Source organism: Lepisosteus platostomus, chromosome 6, assembly GCF_059453375.1.
Source record: "Lepisosteus platostomus isolate fLepPlt1 chromosome 6, fLepPlt1.hap1, whole genome shotgun sequence".
In the NCBI taxonomy this organism is placed as follows: Eukaryota; Metazoa; Chordata; class Actinopteri; order Semionotiformes; family Lepisosteidae; genus Lepisosteus; species Lepisosteus platostomus.
This window is the reverse complement of record NC_142616.1, coordinates 4,580,002-4,601,948: the sequence shown is the minus strand read 5'-3', so window position 1 is coordinate 4,601,948 and position 21,947 is coordinate 4,580,002. Positions and strand designations below refer to the sequence as shown.

The window sequence follows — 21,947 nt, the reverse complement described above, 5'->3', positions numbered from 1 at the left end:
GCATGTCAAGCATGCAAGAAGTTCAACTACATGTCAGATGTACTGTTGGCAACAAGCCTCAAAATGCCTTGACCATGTACTGTAACTGGCACTGTTGTGAGACACCTTCCTAAGTCCTACCTCAAATGTGTTTAATCTCTTCATGATGCCCTGAGCTACTAGCAGACGTTCAAACATAACCTGTAGCTAATAAAATTGTTGTCAGTGCACAGGACTTTGATTGTCTGGGTAAAATTATGCAGAACTCTATTCTTTTACCTGTGTGTAACCAATAATGACTGCACATGCATAGCCAGTTACAATAGGAGCTACAGTCCCAGTCCAGTATAACAGTCCTGTAACAATAGCAGCTACAGTCCCAGTACATTAGAACACTCCTATTACAATAGCAGCTCCAGTCCCAGTACAGTAGCACACTCCTGTTGCAATAGGAGCTACAGTCCCAGTACAGTACAACACTCCTGTTACAATAGCAGCTCCAGTCCCAGTACAGTAGCACACCCCTGTTACAATAGGAGCTACAGTCCCAGTACAGTACAACAGTCTGTTACAATAGGAGCTACAGTCCCAGTACAGTAGCACACTCCTGTTACAATAGGAGCTACAGTCCCAGTACAGTAGCACACTCCTGTTACAATAGCAGCTACAGTTCCAGTTCAGTAACACAGTCTCTGTGTTCAGTAACTCAGTAAGACTCTGAGCAGGGTGAAAACCCGTAAGGCTGCAGGGCCTGATGGGATACCACCTCGTGTCCTGAGGACATGTGCAGCCCAGCTGGCCACAGTGTTTACGGACATCTTTAATTCCTCCCTGTCACAGTCCATGGTCCCCATCTGCTTTAAAAAAAACACTATTGTTCCAACCCCCAAAAAGGCAAAAGTGACATGCCTGAATGATTACCGCCCAGAAGCATTAACATCTGTGGTGATGAAATGCCTGGAGAAGCTGGTGTTGTCACACATCAACTCCTCCATCACAGAGTCACTGGACCCCTTGCAGTTCGCCTACCAGAACAACAGATCAGTGGTTGATGCTGTCTCCCTGGCTTTGCATACAGCCTTGGAACACCTGGACACTAAGAACTCGTATGTGAGAATGCTGTTTGTGGACTACAGTTCAGCATTCAATTCCATCATACCCAGTCAACTGGTGACAAAGCTCAGGGGATTAGGTCTGTGCAACTCTGTCTGCAACTGGCTGCTGGACTTTCTTATCGAGAGAACTCAGGTGGTGTGGATAGGCAATAAACCAGTCACCCTGAGCACTGGAACCCCACAAGGCTGCTGTCTGAGTCCAAGGTTGTACTCCCTGTTCACTCACAACTGCACAGCAAGACACAGCAACAACCGCATCATTAAGTTTGCTGATGACACCACTATAATAGGACTGATCAGTGATGATGACGAGTCCACTTACAGGGATGAAGTTGTACAGCTGCTTAGGTGGTGTCATAGCAATAACCTGGACTTGAATGTAAAGAAAACGAAAGAGCTAATAGTGGACTTTCGGAGACACAGGCCACACACTCACAGCCCACTCAGTATTGATGGAACGGAAGTTGAAACAGTCACCAGCTTTAGGTTTTTGGGAATTCACATCTCTAAAGATCTAACCAGGACTGTGAACACTGACTCTACCATGAAAAAGGCTCAGCAGCGCCTCTATTTCTTGAGGTGCCTCAAGCGATGGGGGATGCCAGTACATGTGTTGGTGAACTTCTACCGCTGCACCATCGAGAGCGTCCTCACCAACGGGATCACCGTGTGGTATGGCAACACCTCTTCGCGAGAAAGAAAGGCACTGCAGAGAATGGTCAATATGGCCCAGAAGATCATCGGCTGCGGTCTCACCGAGATTAAACAGCTCTATGAGGACCGCTGCCGTGGTAGAATTCTGGCCATCACAGAGGACAGTCACCACCCCGGGAATGAGCTCTTCACCCCACTGCCCTCAGGCAAGAGATACAAGAGCATACGGACACTTACCACTAGATTCTTCAATAGCTTCTATCCACAAGCAGTGAGACTGGCGAACACATTTAGCCATCCCCCTCGGACCACACCTACACCATCACCATCTACCTCTTTATGATTTCTTATCTATCGCACATCTCCAGTCATTGTTTACACGTCTGTATTGTTTACATTCAAACTGTCTACATGTTTACTTGCACATTGTCTACTGTTTGTATATTGTCTTGATGCACTGTTTGCACTTTGTTTTGTTTTTTTACACTTGTTTTTACAATCGAGAGACTTTCTGTAAGTAAGAATTCCATTGTACCAGTACCTGTTACATAAGGCAATAAAGTTCAAGTTCAAGTTAAGTCTTCTTACAATAGGAGCTACAGTCCCAGTACAGTACAACAGTCCGTTACAATAGGAGCTAGAGTCCCAGTACAGTAGCACACTCCTTTTACAATAGGAGCTACAGTCCCAGTCCAGTACAACAGTCTGTTACAATAGAAGCTACAGTCCCAGTACAGTACAACAGTCTGTTACAATAGAAGCTTCAGTCCCAGTACAGTAGATAAGAAACCTACAGTATGTGAACGTAGGGAGGACAAACAAACTCCACACAGATCACACCCGAGGTCCGGAATCAAACTCAGGAGCTTAGTACAGTACTTTGAGGCAGAAATGTTAACCACAGTGCCCCCATATCACCCATAACAGAGAAACCCTCAGTAAAACACACACTCAGGAGAGGAGACACAGAGAGGAGTAAAATTGGCATAAATTCTGTAAATTTTTACAGAAAGACAATAATTACAGTATGTGAGTTAGCTCAAAAGTTTTTTCTGTGCAAAAATGTGGTCTAATGGCTCAGACGATCAGGAAGCTCTTATACGCTGTGGTGTGTTCAGAGGAATGTGTGTTTCAGTGTTCACCTGTAGTTCTGCAGGTACAGTGCCTACAGAGAATCCACACAGTCTTTCTAAAGTAACACATCTTGTCACTTCATAATTTATTTTCCATTATTTTTGTTTTATATCCATCTCCAGCTCTGTGTCTTTCCACAGCTGTATCCTGGAGTTGTTCTGATCACTTCCTGTTGCCCATAGTTGTCTCTTTACTGGGAGATCCACTGCCCAGCAGAGGAGACCCACAGGACCAGCTGAGTTTATTCTGAGTTTATTCAACAGGTGAACACAGCTGGAGGTTAGTTAGCTTGTTGTGTGATTCAGAAGGCAAGTGGTTACACTGCTTTACACACGAGAGTAAAGTAGTAGTAGTGACACTGATTTCCTGTTGCTCTCTAAGGGGTGTGAACACTTCTCCAAGCTATTTTTATAGATTCCCATTTGGAATAAATAAAAAACTAAAACTAAATAAAACTACGATTTACAGTGTGGAATTAATCCGTTGTAGTGGCGAGGCTTAATAATAAGGCAGAATTAAGTGTTTCTGAGCTTTCCCAAATTAGGCCTCATTTCTCTGTTCATCTCTGTGGTGCAGCCACAGAGAAACCATTCATGCAAGGTGATTTAAGGTCCAAGGACAGCTCCCAAAGGGGGATGCATTTAGCTAAGCCTGGCTATCATGATCAATGGTCATCCATTGGTGCCTATCTGTCTAGGGAGTGCGAGTTGGACATCTGGACTGCATTACTAAGTGTCAGGACTAAGTGACTCATATCTCACCTTGATCAACCAATCAGGGACTGGTAGGGCCGAGTAACCCACGTGGGACTCTGATGCCCATGGAACTTTCAGCCAATCAATGAGCTGAAGTTCCTCCAGGTAAAAACAGGCAACACAGAGAGCCTGAGAGATTCGACAAGATTGAGATTCAGATTCAACAAGATTCAGATTCAGAAGGAATTCAAAGGAGAATCCCAAGGGCAGGACATTCTCGCAGCGCGCCTCCTGACCATCCTGAGACTCAGCCCGGACAACCACGGAACGGCCAGTGTGTCCGAGTGCCAGAACTTTCCTTTGTTCTAAGAGTCTAGAGTGGAGGTTGCCAGAGAGTAACCAGCAGCAGGCCTCGTGAACAGGTCGGAACTGTGGACAGCTGAATTACTATTCAGAACTAGCTCTTCACCAGGAACAAACCGGTCCTCTTCCTGACTTGCTGGGACCCACAGTCATCTTTTCTCCTGTGCACAAACTTTGCTAGTTAAAGCCAACACTAACTAGCCGGTCAGGGAGCATCTGCAGCGCACCGTCGCAAGCCGCACAGCACAGCCTGGCACGGAGCCAGAGAGCGCGGATTGGACAGCAACAGCCTGCAACTGTTTCTTTGTGCCTGCAGGAGATCTGAATCCCCAGAGATTGGATGAGTATTCAACTTCAATGCATTACAGCTCGAGAATTCAATTGTTATCCAAACCAGTTGATATCAATTTAATTCCTAAGAGTTATGTACTTGTTTGAGTATCTAATGTAGAAGTTGTAACCAAGTTCACTTTACGAAACGGTCTTAATGAATGATATACTGAACGTATGTCCTCTTGATATGTGTAACACTTTGTAACTGATTGAATATATATCTTTTGTATTCTGATAACCCTCTCGATAAGATCTGTTAGGTTTATATGCATATTCTATGTATTAATAAATGTATCCTCGTGTATTAGTACCTGTGTGTGTGCGTTGTTTGAGTTATGTCGCATGGTTGGACTCTAAAGCCATCAAAAGAATCAACTTTGTGATTTACTGCTACAATTAAAAATTGTCTCAGTAAATGCCCAAACCCTACAGAACTGGTGCCTTCAGAGAGCCACTATAATCTACATATTTGGCGTCCCTGAACCGGTATTCTCTACACCGTCGATCATCTCACATCCTGTCCAACACTGTGGTCTAACAGCACAGAAAGTCCCAGAGCTGTTACTAGCTGTGGGCTGTCACAGGAACATGTTTTTCACTATCACATCCTTCTGCAGGTACAGAAGCCCCTGAGGCCAGCAGGTTTCTATGATGTTTAATCAGAAGTCATGCCTCTTCAGATAGGATTAGTCTGCAACATTGAGATACTGTGACACAGACATTGAGAGAGAGATCACAGAGAATCCCTCAGTAATAAACACACACAATAGGACAGGAGACACAGTGAGAGAGGAGATCACAGAGAAGTTCTCAGTAATAAACACACACAACAGGACAGGAGACATAGTGAGAGAGAGGAGATCACAGACAATCTGTCAGTAATAAACACACACTGTAGGACAGGAGACACAGGGAGAGAGAGGAGATCACAGAGAATCCCTCAGTAATAAACACAACAGGACAGGAGACACAATGAGAGAGAGGAGATCACAGAGATATTCTCAGTAATAAACACACTACAGTGACAAGATGTGTTACTTTAGAAAGAGTGTGTGGGTTCTCTGTAGGCACTGTACCTGCAGAACTACAGGTGAACACTGAAACACACATTCCTCTGAACACACCACAGCGTATAAGAGCTTCCTGATCGTCTGAGCAGTTAGACTACATTTTTGTGCAGAAGGACTTTTGAGCAGTCTTACAGCTAACTCACATAATGGAACTACTGTGTTTGTATAAATATGTACAGAATTTATGCAAATTGTATTTGAATCTGTAGAATGTGGAACAGTGTGATCAAGGTAAAAGAGACGTGTGGTAAATCCCAAATCAAACAGTTTAATATCAACACTCCTCTCTCTCACTGTGTCTCCTGTCCTGCTCGGAGTGTTTATGTCTGACTGGTATTTTGTTTAAAATTCTTTCAGTTTTACTGAGCTCAACAGGACATCCCGAGTGAACCCCTGAAGGAGAGGAGGACAGAGAGGAAGAGAGAGAGAACAGAGGAGGGAGGGAGAGAGGGAGGGACAGGAGGCATGTCTCTCCAGGTGTGTATATCAGAGCAGGAGACACACGGAGGGAGAGAGGAGAGAAAGGAGAAGCTGCACACAGGACTCTGACACACTAGCAGTCATGGCGGTGGGCATCAGTCTCTGCGTGTTGGCGGCTCTGGTCCTGACAGTGAGAGGTAGGTGGTGTCTGTCTGGCCAGTGGCTGACCTGTGTCTCTTAGTGCTCTGACAAGCTCTACTGTCCTCATTTTCTGTGTGATTACTGAGCTTTTAAGTTGAGAAATGCAATCCAAACTACTTTCGTCCCCAGGGCAGTTCAAGCAGCAATTTTTTTAACATTCAACATATTCCAAATAGGACTTAAAAAAACAGGGTATCACAACATTTCTTCAAAAAAAATAAACAGTCAAACCTAAAACAGCAAAAGGTCCATAAAATGATTATGAAAGGATTAGAGCGCCTGTGCATTGTAAAATAATTACAGTCCATTAGATATGTCAGAAAGTGACACGTAGAAGGGGCTTTTCCAAGAGAGATCAGATTGATAAAACTGCTTTATACTCTCTGGAACAAGGCTACATTTTCTTCTGTTTGTCTTGTTCTATTTGTTTGGCACTGTGGACGGTGAAAATGTCTTCCTGAAGGGAAAAGTTTAAAAGACTGATAAGGGACCTGAGACTGATGAAGGTTTCGCCACTACTGGAGCCAGAGCTATTGGCGCAAGTCAATGAGAGCCTCAGGTCTGTTCTTCTCAGAGACAGGTGCACCTGTAGAGTCCTCCAGCCAGAGGGAACAGGGCGAGGGTCTGGCCTGCAGCTTTATAAAATAGCTTGCGGCCTTTGGGACTGAACTGTTGTACTGTAGAGGAACTGTAACCCCTATAGTAAACTAAAGTGATTTACTAAAACTGTAGCCCCTATTGTAACAGGAGTGTGCTACTGTACTGGGACTGTAGTTCCTATTGTAACAGACTGTTGTACTGTACTGGGACTGTAGCTCCTATTGTAACAGGGGTGTGCTACTGTACTGGGACTGTAGCCCCTATTGTAACAGACTGTTGTACTGTACTGGGACTAGAGCTCCTATTGTAACAGGGGTGTGCTACTGTACTGGGACTGTAGCCCCTATTGTAACAGACTGTTGTACTGTACTGGGACTGTAGCTCCTATTGTAACAGGAGTGTGCTACTGTACTGGGACTGGAGCTGCTATTGTAACAGGAGTGTGCTACTGTACTGGGACTGGAGCTCCTATTGTAACAGGACTGTTATACTGTACTGGGACTGTAGCTCCTATTGTAACAGACTGATTCAGGCTTTCAAGTTACCTGGACACAATATGCTGGAAGATCTTTATATTTTTGTAGATGTCCTGTGAGATGGAAAACAAGACAACCTTTGAATGCTCAGTTTTGACCCTTAGATGGACATAAAAAGAAGAACAGAGAATTTCAAAGAGCTGTGTGCTTCACTATCATCAGCTCCTGTAATGTCATTTATCTGAACTGTTTTTTTTACATCTTTCTCAATGCAACCAGTCACTGAAGATTGCTCCTTAGCTACAGTACAGCTAGTCTGTACAGTGAGTCTGGCCTCAAAAACATTTTTGGATGGATTTACTGGGTGTTTTGACATTTTTTCAATTATCAAATTGTAGAAAAAAACCTGTCAGTTCTGTAAAGGGGCTGTCATCTTCTCGAACATCCCTGAAAATAAACCGTCAGCCTCCGGGGCCTCTGTACCTGCAGAACGACATCCCAGTGAAAAACACATTCCTCCGCCACCCCACAGCAGCTCAGAGCTCAGGGGCTTCCAGTGCCATCAAACCACATTGACACACACAGCAGGACAGGAGACACAGTGAGAGAGAGAGGAGATCACAGAGACTCCCTCAGTAATAAACACACACAACAGGACAGGAGACACAGTGAGAGAGAGGAGATCACAGAGAATCCCTCAGTAATAAACACACAACAGGACAGGAGACACAGTGAGAGAGAGGAGATCACAGAGACTCCCTCTGTAATAAACACACACAACAGGACAGGAGACACAGTGAGAAAGAGAGGAGATCACAGAGAATCGCTCAGTAATAAACACACACAAAAGGACAGGAGACACAGTGAGAAAGAGAGGAGATCACAGAGAATCCCTCAGTAATAAACACACACAGCAGGACAGGAGACACAGTGAGAGAGGAGATCACAGAGAATCCCTCTGTAATAAACACACACCACATGCTGGTAGTCTTAAGGGCTTCTAGGAAATTTGATCTTGGTGGGAGTTGTAGCGCCCTGTGATCGACTGGCATCCCAGCGAGGGCGTTCCCTGCCCTGCCCACATTGCTTTCTGGGATAGGCTCCATTCACCTGCAACCCTTTCGCCTTTATTTTCACCAGTAACAATGAGAGGACCTATGGGGATGAGGTCAGGACCCTGGTGTTCTCTCCCTCAGCGTCTGCAAAACCAAAGAGCTGGTTGTGAATTTTAGACAGCAGGGTGGGGACCACACCCCTATTCACATCGATGGGGTGGCTGTAGAGATGGTCCGCAGCTTCAGGTTCCTGGGTACCTTTGTTACTGATGATAACGGGGTCCCAGCGTGTAACTGGAGCTACAGAGAAGGCGCAACAGCACCATTACTTCCTCAGACAGTTGAAAAATATTGATCTATCTGCTGGTATTCTTACTCCAGTCTGCAGGTGCTCTGTTGAGAGTGTGGGATCACCTGTGGGATCACAGTGTGGTCTGGCAGCAGCTCGTTGTCTGACCGGATGGCATTACAGGGGGTGATCAGGTCAGCCCAGTCCATCACTGGAGCACAGCTCCCCGCTATTGTGGACGTTTTTACAACCCACTGTCTCAGGAAGGCTGGAAGTATCGCTAAGGATACCAGTCATCCTGGTTCCTCATTTTCTCTCCCTGCCCTCTGGTCACCAAGACATGAACCTCCAGATTCAGAGACAATGTCTTCCCACAAGCTGTCAGATTATGAAATGCTACCACTACCACTGATTCACACTTTAACCCCAGATTCCTGAGCTTTAGGACCATCTTGGTGGGAACAATTGTGTTAAAGGCCGAGCTGTAATCTATTAACATTATCCGCACATTGTCAAGAAAGCGTTCTCCCAGGACCCTATGCAGATGACACAATCCGGGGAGGAGTGGGGGATAACACAAGGCCAAAAACATGGGAGTCGGGAATGAAAACGGGGGGCGTGTCCATGGTGCGCAGGTGGTCGGGGGAGGTGTGCCCAGGCAAACAGTCCAGGAGAAAGTCCAAGGGGGAATCCAAGTGGAGGCAAAAGTCCAAAACAAGATATAAAAACTGGAACTGGGTCGGAACCGGCACTGGAACTGGGATGAGGAAGAGGGACTTAAAAGCTTAGCGGGACCAGGCACTGCCAGGTCCCAGACTCGTCTGGTATGGGAACCAGTGCAGAGTCCGGCTTGGCGTCAGCGTCTGGCTTTTAAGGGGAACTGAAAAGGGCTGGAACAGGGAGCAGGTGCAAGCGATGAGTGGAAAACAAGTTGTACATGTGTCTGTGTGGGCTCCCTGTGTACATACATATGTGTGTGTGTGTGTGTGTGTGTGTGTGTGGGCTCCCTGTGTACGTGTGTGTGTGTACGTACGTGTGTGTGTGTGCTCCCTGTGTACGTGTGTGTGTGTGTGTGTGTGTGTGTGTGTGTGTGTGTGTGGGCTCCCTGTGTACGTGTGTGTGTGTGTGTGTACGTACATGTGTGTGTGTGGGCTCCATGTGTACGTGTGTGTGTGTGTGGGCTCCCTGTGTACATACATGTGTGTGTGTGTTGGCTCCCTGTGTACGTGTGTGTGTGTGTGTACGTACGTGTGTGTGTGTGGGCTCCCTGTGTACATACATGTGTGTGTGTGTTGGCTCCCTGTGTACGTGTGTGTGTGTGTGTGTTTCCTGCATGTGTGTGTGTGTGTGGGCTCCCTGTGTACGTGTGTGTGTGTGGCCAGATCACACTGAGCTCAAACAGGACCCCACGTCCGACTAGTGGCTGCAGTAATGAAGTTTTTAGCAGAGCGAGGGCTGCCTTTTTAGGGGATGCAGCTGAAGAATGGAGAGATAAGAGAGATGCCCAGGAAGTGGGATAATAATATCATTTTCATGTTTCTGTATGTTTTTTGCAAACTATGCAGTTTAGTGGCTTGACGTAGGTTTTGTGCTCAAGTATATATAAAGATACCTGAAGAAGGCTCCACGGCCGAAACGATGTGTTCTCTTTCTTCTTTTTTTCAGCATGGAATAAACCTATTACTTGTTCCTTTGCAGCCTACGCATGCTGACGCAGCTACCCACCTGAACTATATATAAAGATGCTGCCTGTCATTGGTCAGTAAGATAAGGGCATGTATTTGGTAAGCTGGCTATACGCCCAGAACATGAAAAGAACTACCTGCTAACTAGTCTGCAACTTAGATATAATTAATTGGCAGGTGTTGCTGTTTTATAATTTGTTTAGAATATGTCATAGTAACTCTTTGTGTTTTAAGGTATAAAGGACCATCTTCAGCTACTTATTTTTTAAGTCTGGTGGTCGCAAGCCAGACTTCCATATGCATATGAATAAAGGGTCTTCTGCTTCACAGACACCTGAACTTTGTCATTTGTTTGACACTACACATCGAAACGTTTGGGCACTCCAACAACGGGAACTTCATGGGTGTCCTCGAAGTTAGCAGCGAGTTTGATCCCTTCTTGAAAGCCCATATAGAAAAATATATAATCGTCGATGCAGTTTACTGACTGATTTGCATCTATCAACTGCAGGGGTCTTACACGAGTGGGGAGTGTCCCTCTGATCTTGAAATAAAGCGCTCAAACAGGGTCCTCATTGGTCTCTGCTGTGCTGATGTTGTTGTGTAGCGTCGGTTTCAACGCAAGCATGCGCATGATTTCTGTTGTCAGCTCGCAGACTGGCTGTGACTCTGATGTATTGGTTGCATTGCTGTACTTGCATTATAGGCTATTGTAGTGTGTGCGTGCGTGTGTGTGTGTGGAGGGGGGCTCCCTGTGTACGTGTGTGTGTGTGTGTGTGGGCTCCCTGTGTACGTGTGTGTGTGTGCGTGCGTGTGTACATACGTGTGTGTTTGTGTGGGCTCCCTGTGTACCTGTGTGCGTGTGTGCTCGCTGTGTACGTGTGTGTGTGTGTGTGTGTGTGTGTGTGTGTGTGTGTGTGTGTGTACGTGTGTGTTTGTGTGGGCTCCCTGTGTACGTGTGTGTGTGTTTGTGTGTGTGTGGGCTCCCTGTGTACGTGTGTGCGTGTGTGCTCCCTGTGTGTGTGTGTGTGTGTGTGTGTGTACGTGTGTGTTTCCTGCCACATTACGTTCTGTTTGAATCGGCGGTAGCAGCTCGTAGTCCGAACGCGTCACTGAATTATTCCAGTCTTTTTTCGCTCGTGTTTCTCTGGTTATGGGGTGGGGTTGGGTGGGGTCTGATCACCTCAAACCGCCGCTGTGTGCGGTCCATTCTGCACAGCGGGAATCCAGCGGGTTGTACAGCGGCACCGGGAACGTTGGGCTTCAGTGAAACAGAGGACGCCTGAGCGTTGATGGGACAGTGAAGTCCGTTGGCCTTACTGTCCAGCAGCTGCACTTCTGCCAGCAGGATGCTGGGGGCCGGCGGGCGCCGATGCGCCGCGACTCCTACCCCCCCCCTGCGCTCGTGTCCCCGTTTGCTCACTGCTCCAGAAGCCAGAGCCGTGTGCTTCCGGATCCACTGCGTCAGATTCAGTCAGAGCTGAAGCTCTAAACCCTGCCGGTGGTGGGTGATGGTCCCACGCGGAGCTTTTGCGCGGAAAATGAGACACGACACAAAAACAAGCAACATCAGCGAGAGAGTCGCACACAAGATGGCACCATCTTGTTCCATGTGCCCCAGAGTACTGTGTGTCAAAACCGCATCCAAGAATTTATGGTAAAAATGGGGTGTGTTTCCCCAACTTAGCTGAAAGAAGATTTTGTGTATTTTTCTACTTTCTTAAATATAGACTTATTATGGAAACTTTCTTTGTTGTTGCCATAGTTAAAAAAATATATATATTTTTAATCTTTATGATCAGGAAATTAAACAGAATTGCCAGTGTACCGAAGGTATTTTTTAAGGGCACAGAACCTGGAAATAAAATAACGCTAACTGGGCCCCTTCTAGGATTAACAGAAACTCAGAAAGGCCAGATCACACTGAGCTCAAACAGGGCCCCACGTCCGACTAGTCCGGGAACATGGGCTCTGATTGGCCTTTAATTAGAAACCGGCTTTCAATTAGACAGCCAGTTAGACAAGGACACAGGGAAATGATTCAAAATATCTGAAATATCGTTCAAATCAGGGGAGTTTAAGTTTTGGTAATTCAGCACAGACTTGACCATTCCAAGGTATTCAAACATTTCAATCAGCACCTCAACATATTGGCCACAAATAAGCCTGAAACTGTGAAGTCCTACTGTGTGTCTGAAGGCTGTGTCATATACCTCCTTGTGAAAGCTACCAGCCCAGTAAGGAGAAGTCTCGTGATGTGTGATAAATTAATAATCTGGGCCCGAAGGCACTGGGGTGGAGGGTTACAAAACTGATGAAAAACAAATTCTTTGAGATGTCAAAGTGAATAAGAGCTCCTTGACTTTCTGTCTGAGTCGTTAGACCACATTCCTGTAAGGAAAACTGCATCTACGCCTACCTGGGGACGGAGCGGTGGCGCTGTGCCTGTGGCTGGAGGGTTGCTGGTTCAAATCCTGCAGCTGGCAGAGGAATCCTACACCATTGGGCCCCTGAGTGAAGCCCTGAACCCCAACTGCTCCAGGGGTGCTGTACAATGGCAGACCCCAAGCGCTCTCTGTGTCTGTGTCTCATAGAGAGCAAGCTGGGATATGTGAAAAGACAATTCCTAATGCAAGAAATTGTATAGGGTTGATAAAGTCTGTTTACTTTACCTCCCAGACTACCAGGAAACCATGTTTGTATACAACCCCAAAGAATTGATTTAATTCTATTCCTCAAAATCCAGAACAGTGTATTCAAACTGCAGCAGAGTGCTGAAAAGTGCTACCACAGTCAAACTGTGGTAAAAACACAGTGCAATGCAGCAGAGACCATAGAGATTGGTCTTAAAGCACAGTGCAGTGCAGTAAAGCTCAGAAAAGATCAGGGTAAGTGCACAGCACAGTAAAGCCCAGCTGGACTGTGATAAAAGCACAGTATGTTGTACTAAAGCCCAGTGAAATGATGGTAAAAGCAGAGTGCAGGGAGTGGGGCCATGGTAACACACAGTACAGTGCAGTAAAGCATAGTGACAAAAGCACTGTGCAGTAATGTACTGTATATGGGGCTTATACTAAAATTAGAGCAAATGGAAGTAAATAATCTCTCTCTCACTGTGTCTCCTGTCCTGTTTTGTGTGCTTATTACTGAGGGATTGTCGATGATCTCCTCTCTCTCTCACTGTGTCTATTATCCTGTTGTGTGTGTTTATTACTGATTGTTTTTTTTAAAAAAATCACTGAGCTGCATTACTGAACTGAGAGAGAGGAGGACAGAGAGGAAGAGAGAGGTGCAGAGAGAGAGAACAGAGGAGGGAGGGAGAGAGGGAGGGAGAGGAGGCGTGTCTCTCCAGGTGTGTATAGAACAGAAGACAGACAGACAGAGGGAGAGAGGAGAGGAGAGAAAGGAGAAGCTGCACACAGGACTCTGACACACTAGCAGTCATGGCGGTGGGCATCAGTCTCTGCGTGTTGGCGGCTCTGGTCCTGACAGTGAGAGGTAGGTGGTGTCTGTCTGGCCAGTGGCTGAGCTGTGTCTCTCAGTGCTCTGACGAGCTCTACTGTCCTCATTTATCAGCACAGTGTATCCACAGGAGAGCTGAGTAACTGACGAGCTCTGGAAATAGAGTACAAAGAGGAGATTAGTTAATGAGTCTGTGTCCAGTAACAAAAGTTTTTCTTAAAAATATTAAAGGATTTTCTTGAAATACTTTTATGTTTTCTATGTGTCATTTCTATAATGACCCTTTAAGTCAATTGAATTCAAAATATTTTATTCATCTTCGAAGGAGAGAATTTAAACAGGGTGATTTTGTGTGTGTGAGAGAGTGAGTGATGACATTTGTAAGCAGAACTCTTATTTACATCTATCATTTTCATCATTTTAACATGCAGTTTATCTCATACGTACAGTATGCACACAGACGAAAGCAACACACAACTTTTAAATTAAACTTTTATGTACAGTATAATTTTATTTTTGTACAATATTTCATATTTTATATTTTGATATATTTTGTATTATTACATAAAGTTACTTTAAACACTGTAGATATGATAAGAACATTTACAGTAATACTGTAAACAGTATTTGATTAATATATTATAATGTAAACCGTAGTTTGAGTTCTATGAGGGTACAAGGACTAAAGATAAATATTTACAATACTGTTGGATTTTATGAGTCACATGTATTAATATTGTATTTATAAAATTATTTCATTTCTTTTTAAAGAGAACAGGAAGTGTGGGCCTCATCAGGCACAGCACTTAGTTTTCAATTCAGCGCATGAGCCTTGTAAAACCACCAGGTGGAGCTTATAAAGCTTAACCTCTCATGTACAGCATTTGAGCTGTCACCAGAAATAAACTGCAGATCTTTTTCCAATTTAGAATTTAAGTTGTATACTCTTTAGATTTTTAATAATTTTAAACTGTGTATTACAGCATGTTAATCATTAAACATTAGTCGGTATATTTTATAAAGGCAAGATTGCTCAGTTGGACAAAAGTACACAGCCCTCCACCTTCATCATAAATATTTTAATTATGCAGAAATATTTTACACCACAGAATTTCGTTGATCCAATCACGTATTCATTTCCAATTATACGTTTTTGAGAATCTCCGATTCACCGTGCCTTTCACATGCTCATAAACAATATTGATTTAGGAACATAAACATATTATATAAACTGTATATGAATGGTATTGGTAGTTTAAATAAAAAATACACACCATTATTCCACTTTCTTCCTAAACATTTAAAGCATCAAAGTCTTGCATGTGGTTACATGTGGTTATTTTGGAAATGTTTTATGTGCTCCTTCTGACTATAGTTATATACTTTGTAAAAAGTTATAATGTTTTAACCTTTTCTGTGAATATGCTCGTTATCGCAACAAACAAAAGCATACTTTTTAGAATTTGATTAATAGGGATATAATATGGAATCGCGTATCTAAAGAAATTAATAACGATATATTTATATTCATATGCTGTAGCTCAAATTATCGCAGTAGTACACTTTCTTTTGATATGTCTGCTTCAGTTTCACTCTTTCCCATGTGATTATGTCTGTGGTGTAATGGCTTAAGCTTGTACCTTGTATATGCTAGGTGGGGGGTTTGAACGCAGCTATATTGATGATTTGATGTTCTTTTTTTTACAAGTGTAAAGAAAGGCGATACACAACGTGTCTCCTCTATACCTTTTCAGTTTACAGCGAAATTCTGCCAGAGCCTCACAGCATTGTCCAATAATACTCTTCTAATTTCTAGTTTAGCAGGATTTGAGCTACGGTATATGAATATAATTATATTGTTATTCATTTCCTTAGAAACGTGATGCCATATTATATTCCGTATTAATCAAAATTCTGAAACGTCAATATAGTGTCCATAAAATTAGCCATTTTAGCTTTTCAAAGACATTTTTATGTTAAAAGAAAACCACATGGTGACAGCTGGGTTTGAACCCCTGACTTGAGGCATATAAGGTACACATATAATACATTTTATATACATATAATACATTATAATTACATATAATAATATCATAATTAATTTCTTAATTAATGTCTCATGTACGGCATTGTACATGGGGGGGCACTACATTTTAATCTTTATTTTAATGCTTCTTAAAATAAGTAAGACAATATATTTCACAAATATGTAAAAATGCATATTAGATTTATTATAAAATCATTAACATTATCACGAATATCATCATTACCTTGTTCCCTACTCAAAACGTTGCTAGAGGTGTCTTTATCATTTCTCTTTATCGACCCAGAAACTGGTTATTCTTTTCCCTTTGAGAAACAGTCCCTGCTGTCGGGGGATTCTGATATTTGGAATGGAAAATTCATCAAGATTCAATATCGAGAATTGCAATCTAACAAAATCGGAGCCGGCAAACGTCTTGTGTTTTTTTTTCTGCATGGGTTTGCGCAGAAACAAATGTAATGAAACTTTTCCTAAATCAACATACAGATGCAGCCATTCAAAATGGGCGGGGTATTTCACAGTATACCACGATGGGCGTGTCGCATCAAAACTCAGTATCACGCAGTATCACGCGGTATATCGCATCATTTGACGTCATGCTGGAAAGTATCCGGCATCACCTTGTAAACCGCCAGGAGGAGCCAATAAAGCTTAACCTCTCATGTACAGCATTTGAGCTTTTAATTTTGAACTGTGTATTACAGCATGTTAATCATCAGTCATTCAAATGTTGGTATATTTTATGAAAGCAAGATTGCTCAGTTGGACAAAAGTACACAACCTACCTTTATCAGAAATATTTATGCATCAAAGCCTTTACCGAAGATATTACTAATAGTATTAATAATGAATGACTCTGGATAAGCTGTGAACTCAAAGTATAATTTCTTTAGCACATTTGTACAAGCACTTGGAATCTGACCAAGCCCTACTTTGTCAGGCATTTTCTTTTACTGCAACGGACATAAAAACTCCCTTGCTTTTAACAGAGCGTTTCATAATTTCTAACTACGAACATTATTTAAACTGCGACACTTATCATTCAACCAGAGCTCAAAATATCACAAGGATCCTCAAGAGCACAACGAAGACTGTATTAAAAGATACTTGTATCAGATACATGAGAATCCAGGCTTTTTTATCAACGCGTTCTTTCCCGTATACCAGATATTATGTAATCACTTCAGAAGGGTGTCAGCCAGTCAGATTCCAGGAATCGGTACTTTAAAGAAAAAATACACACCCGTATTCCATTTCTCCCTAAATATTTTAAGCATCAAAGTCTTAAACATGTGAAATAGCGTGTAAAAAAGTGGTAGTTTTAAGCTTTTCTGCTAATATCATATGGAATCGTGTATCTAAAGAAATTAATAATGATATAATTATATTCGTGTACTGCGACAGGGCTGTGTAGGGCTGTTTCGCCTCTCTCTTCATGGTACTTCCCTAGTACCCCACTGGTCTACATGCCTGATTACTAACCTACAGGTTGTGTGTTCAAATCCAGCTGGCGCCATGACTTCTCCTTTAACAAACATTTCTTAGAAAAAATACAATAGCAATATTAAGGACAATTAATTTACTTTTATATTTCTTAATATCACAACATGATCAATTCTAAGTCATTTTTTATAACAATGAATAGTCACCTTCTTCCCTTCTGACAACGGTCCCTGCTTCTGCTTCCTGCTTCTATCGTGTGTGTGTGTGGGGGGATCCCTTCAGATCTCCCTTCAGATTTAAAAGGTTATTAATCATATCTTTGGTGTCGCATCTTACCAGTGCAGCTGATCTTTTGCTGCCTGGGTCAACTATCACAAAGCTTTAGAGAACTTAACATTTCTATTATCAACAAATTGTAAATACGATGTTTACATTGGCATTACTAATTTTTCACATAGGTGTATGGAGGATTGTCAGCTGTCACTGACAGTAGTCCCCCCTCTTAGGCTGCGCACACGATCTTTTAAATTTTTATAGAGAAATGGAGGCTGTACAGTATGCGTTACAATATAAACATTTATATTGATTTAAATCGCAAACGCGTGTTTAATTAGATGTGTTTTTTTAATCACAATCAGACAAATGCAACATAAATTGATATCTTTGTCTTCTAAGTATCTTAAGAAACTTTCAGCGTAGCTTTCTCCCCGTTCAGATTTATTTTTCTTGGGAATTTAGGATCAAACGTGGAAGGATGAGATTGTAATCGGTTTTATTTTTTAAATACATTTTAGAAAAGTGAATTCTATACTAAAAAGCTGTACACCACCTGCTATACAGATACATATTGTAATACTTTCGGGTTCGGATAGGACTGACACAAGAACTCAGACTTGCGGAGTTAAAGGAAGTGAAAGCCTTGATTTTTCTTCTCCGTCACCACCTGCCAGCCCGGCCCTCCTGCACCCCCGCCCGCCAACAGCGCGAGCCAACACATCGCCCAGGTGCCCGAGAGAGAGAGAAAAGAGAGAGAGTAAGACCCAGGGGTGCAGAAGCAGGGAACTATTTACAAGGAAAACGGATACCTCCCCAGACTGTGGGACAGCCGCACTGGTCGGCGGCCTTCCTAAACCCCGCCCTGACCACTTTCACTCCTGTCCTGCTCTTCCCTGCGCACCCCGGGGCGAATGTATATTTAGATATTTACACCCGGCACGGCACCGCGGGAGTGTCTGCATTTATAACTTAGTTTTTAAAAGTAGTCATGCAATGTGAAGCATCTCCTTTTACTTTTAAGTCCCTTAATTATCATTGAGCACAGCTTTCTCACCACTTAGATTACTTTTTGATACCATCCTTACACAAAGCAGAAACTTCTTGTATTTTCCGATGACATACAAGTGGAAAGATTACAGATTTTAATCGTCTTTAATTTTGTTATGTTATACGTTTTAAGAACGTTTCATCTATACAAACACCACAAAACTATTCTCAATTGTATTTCTGAATGTTGAATGAACCTGGGCGTAACAGATGTTCCTTTTTCTGATCACTCGCTCTCTGGATACACGTCTCACCTGTCCTGTTCTTTGTTTTCCTAATTTGCTGATTATGCCTGCTGTGATCCACTCCTGCCCTCACACCTAAAGAAGACTAATTTAAATTTCTTTGTGCGGTCCATTGTGCAATTAACCCTTGTATGTGCTGTCCTTAAGGTGATATCACATAAAGGTGATATGTAAAATAATGTTTTTTATTATTGTTATAGAGAAACATGATTAGATTTTCCCCAGTTCAGAAAAAAAGATCTAAAGTATACTAGAGTTGTAACAGAAGGAATAAGGTTCTTGATCCCGAGATGAAGTAAAACAGATGAGTTTATTGCATGCAAGGAACAATAAAGCCGAAGTCTTGTTTCCCGCAAGAAACAACAAAACCGAAGTATTGTTCCATGTGCCGGTACAAACTTTTAGGTTATATAGTCCTTCCTTGCTGCTTCAGATGTTATTCGGTGTCATGGTAAGGGGGGGGGGTCATGGTATTTGGCCAGTTAAGAGACTCCGGCCAAATGGTCAGTTTAAGATTATGCCCCAAGGGGGTTCCTAGCTCGCATCTGGAATCCTTATCAGTTAACCCCCTTTCCTGCCATAAACCCCTGTTGCTTAGAAGTCTAATTTTCAGGCAGAACTGACTTAAGTTAACCCTTTTTCATCTTGTCTCTTACTTCACTAGTTTGTCACTAGTATACTTTTAATACAGTCTTTGCTGAGCTCTGGTTGAATGATAAGTGTCGCAGTAGTTAGAAATTATGAAACGCTCTGTTAAAAGCAAGGAAGTTTTTATGTCCGTTATAGTAAAAGAAAATGCCTGACAAAGTAGGGCTTGGACAGATTCCAAGTGCATTTTTGCAATTTACGTTGCATTATCCATTGTGCTGCTATAATACAGTTTAAAATAAAAGTCTAAACAGTATCAGCTTTATTTATGGGTTGCAATTTAAAAAACGTCAAAAACCGCGCTCAAAATGCAATTTAGAGCTTTCTGGCAAGAGGAGACACACAAATTAATACTGTAACATGCCACTGTTTGTGCATGAACAAGGTTATACTGCTATTTCCTTACATCCGCAATAAAAAAAATATTGAATCCCTGGCGGAACCAGGCATCCATAAGAATAGGTTTATTCCATGCAGAAAAAAAGAAGAAAGAAAACACATTCCATAAGAATCAGCGCTTTTATATATCACCTTTAAAGGTGGCTTCTCAAAACGCTTTACAGGATCAAAACAACAATAACAACAACAACAATATTGTATTTCATTGCACTTTGACAGATCGTCCTTAAATCAATTGTTGACTCTTCTCTCTTTACTAATTGTATGGAGTGACTGAGCTCCGCTCTGTACCACACAATGATCCCCCCAGAGTCTCTGCCCCGAGTGATTTGGGGTTTTTTGACAGAGGGCAAAAATCTCTCTCTCTCGCTTGCCCTCCCCCCCCCCCGTGTATTGTCTGTTTTTTTTGTGCTGTCCTTTGACAAAACAAGCCTCGCCAGATAATGTGAATCGAAACCTGTTTTTCTAGCTTTTAAAGTCGTGCGATGTGTAAGCGGGAACACATCATTATATCTTACATATGAAAAATACATAATATAGCTCCGAAACAAACACAAACGTGTTTTTAATCAGATGCTTTTATTCACTCATAATCCGACAATTTCAGGAAGATTAAGGAAGGACTAAGGGAATTGTCATCTGTTGTTGAAGCTCTGTGAGCTCGGTGACTTTGAGACCACTTGTTATCCCAGGTTGATTGAATCGCCACAATTCAAGTAGAGAAAAAAGAGCTGACTGACAAGATTTAAGATGCGGCTGTCAATGTTGGATTAAAAAAAACACGGTGCCCGACGTTAGTTGCATTGCTTGAAAAATAATTTTATTTCGAGAGACTGGATAAGTAATTCAAGTGTTTTTTTAACTTCCTGAAAAACAAGTTATAATTTAACTATATGTGCAAACGTTTTATGATATGTCGCTGTTGTGAATGTCTGTGGAGTGTATCTTATTTGCCTGTCCTGGCAGTGCTCTCTCGCTCCCCTCTCTCTCTCTCTCTCTCTCTCTCTCTCTCTATCTCAATTCAATTCAATTCAAGGTGCTTTATTAGCATGACAGATGGGTACAATCAGTGTTGGATATTTACTTTGCTTTGAGATGCCACTTTTAAAGGTGATTTATAAAATCAAGGCTTTAACTTGCTTTAATTCCGCAAGTCTGAGTTCTTGTGTCTGTCCTATCCGAACCCGAAAGTATTACAATATGTATCTTTATAGCAGGTGGTGTACAGCTTTTTAGTATAGATGACACTTTTCTAAAATGTATTTAAAAAAATAAAAACAATCTAATCTTTCCACATTTGATCCCAAGATCCCAAGAAAAATAAATCTAAATGGGGAGAAAGCTATGCTGAAAGTTTATTAAGATACTTAGAAGACAAAGATATCAATTTATGTTGCATTTTTCTGATTGTGAATAAAAAAACACATATATTTAAACACGCATTTGCGATTTAAATCAAGACGCGATTTAAATCAATATAATCAATATAAATTGTAACGCATAGGTGACTATTCATCGTTATTAAAATGACTTAAATTCGATCATGTTGTGATATTTAGAAATATAAATTTGTTTGGTGCGAGTGACGTTTTATTTAATCTCTGAGCCAGGGAAAAGTTTTATTTTTTCAAAGAAATGTTTGTTAAAAAAAAAGTCATGTCTTCAGCTGGATTCAAACACTCACCATGTGACATGGGAGTCAGGAACCTAACCCACAGCACCACTGGCAAGGTCACATGTGGAGTGCTGAAAAAGCCCTATAGAGACATTATCAACAGACAATGTACAGCGTGTACTATTCTTGTGTTGCAGTACATGAATATAATTATATCGTTATTAATTTCTTTAGATACGTGATTCCATATTATATTCCCTTTTAATCAAATTCTAAAAGTATGCTTGTTGACTCCGGTATCTTGTTAGTTAAAGACTTTGATGCTTAAAATGTTTAGGGAGAAATGGAATACTGGTGTGTATTTTTTATTTAAAGTACAGAGACCAGCCATATACTGTATGTTTATGTTCCAAACTTAATATCGTTTAAGTTCACACGCGTTACAGTATGCTCCTATTCTTTTTATGCTCAGCTACTAAGATTTCCCTTCAGTGGTAAAATTCCATATAAATATTCAATACTAAAACGGGCACAGTAAAGACATTTAAATCTTTCTACGACCGATCAACGGACCACGAGTGCCCCTGTCGGTCAACCAATCACGTACCGCGGTATTTTGCGTCAACGCGCGTCACGATGCGCGAGGTTATAGCCAATTACCTCCGGTACGTGTCTGTGCCGCGCACTTTGAATGGCTGC

The 21,947-nt window shown here is 42.3% G+C and overlaps 2 protein-coding genes across 3 annotated transcripts in view; one reads left to right on the top strand and one right to left on the bottom strand.

Annotated features, from left to right (window-relative positions):
• Positions 1-21,947, bottom strand: part of LOC148659677 (fructose-bisphosphate aldolase A-like) — a 91,336-nt gene that overhangs the window by 48,860 nt on the left and 20,529 nt on the right. The gene's annotated exons all lie outside the window — the stretch shown is intronic.
• The window catches only part of LOC148659678 (uncharacterized), a 74,898-nt gene that overhangs the window by 41,104 nt on the left and 11,847 nt on the right, over positions 1-21,947 (top strand). The window contains exon 1 of one of the 2 annotated variants that reach the window (XM_088637415.1): positions 11,981-13,567. The exons of the other annotated variant lie outside the window; for it this stretch is intronic. Within the exon in view, the coding sequence (XP_088493541.1) occupies positions 13,513-13,567 (55 nt within the window). The 5' untranslated portion in view covers positions 11,981-13,512. Of the gene's footprint in view, positions 1-11,980; positions 13,568-21,947 lie in introns of those variants that run through there. 2 annotated transcript variants of the gene reach the window in all.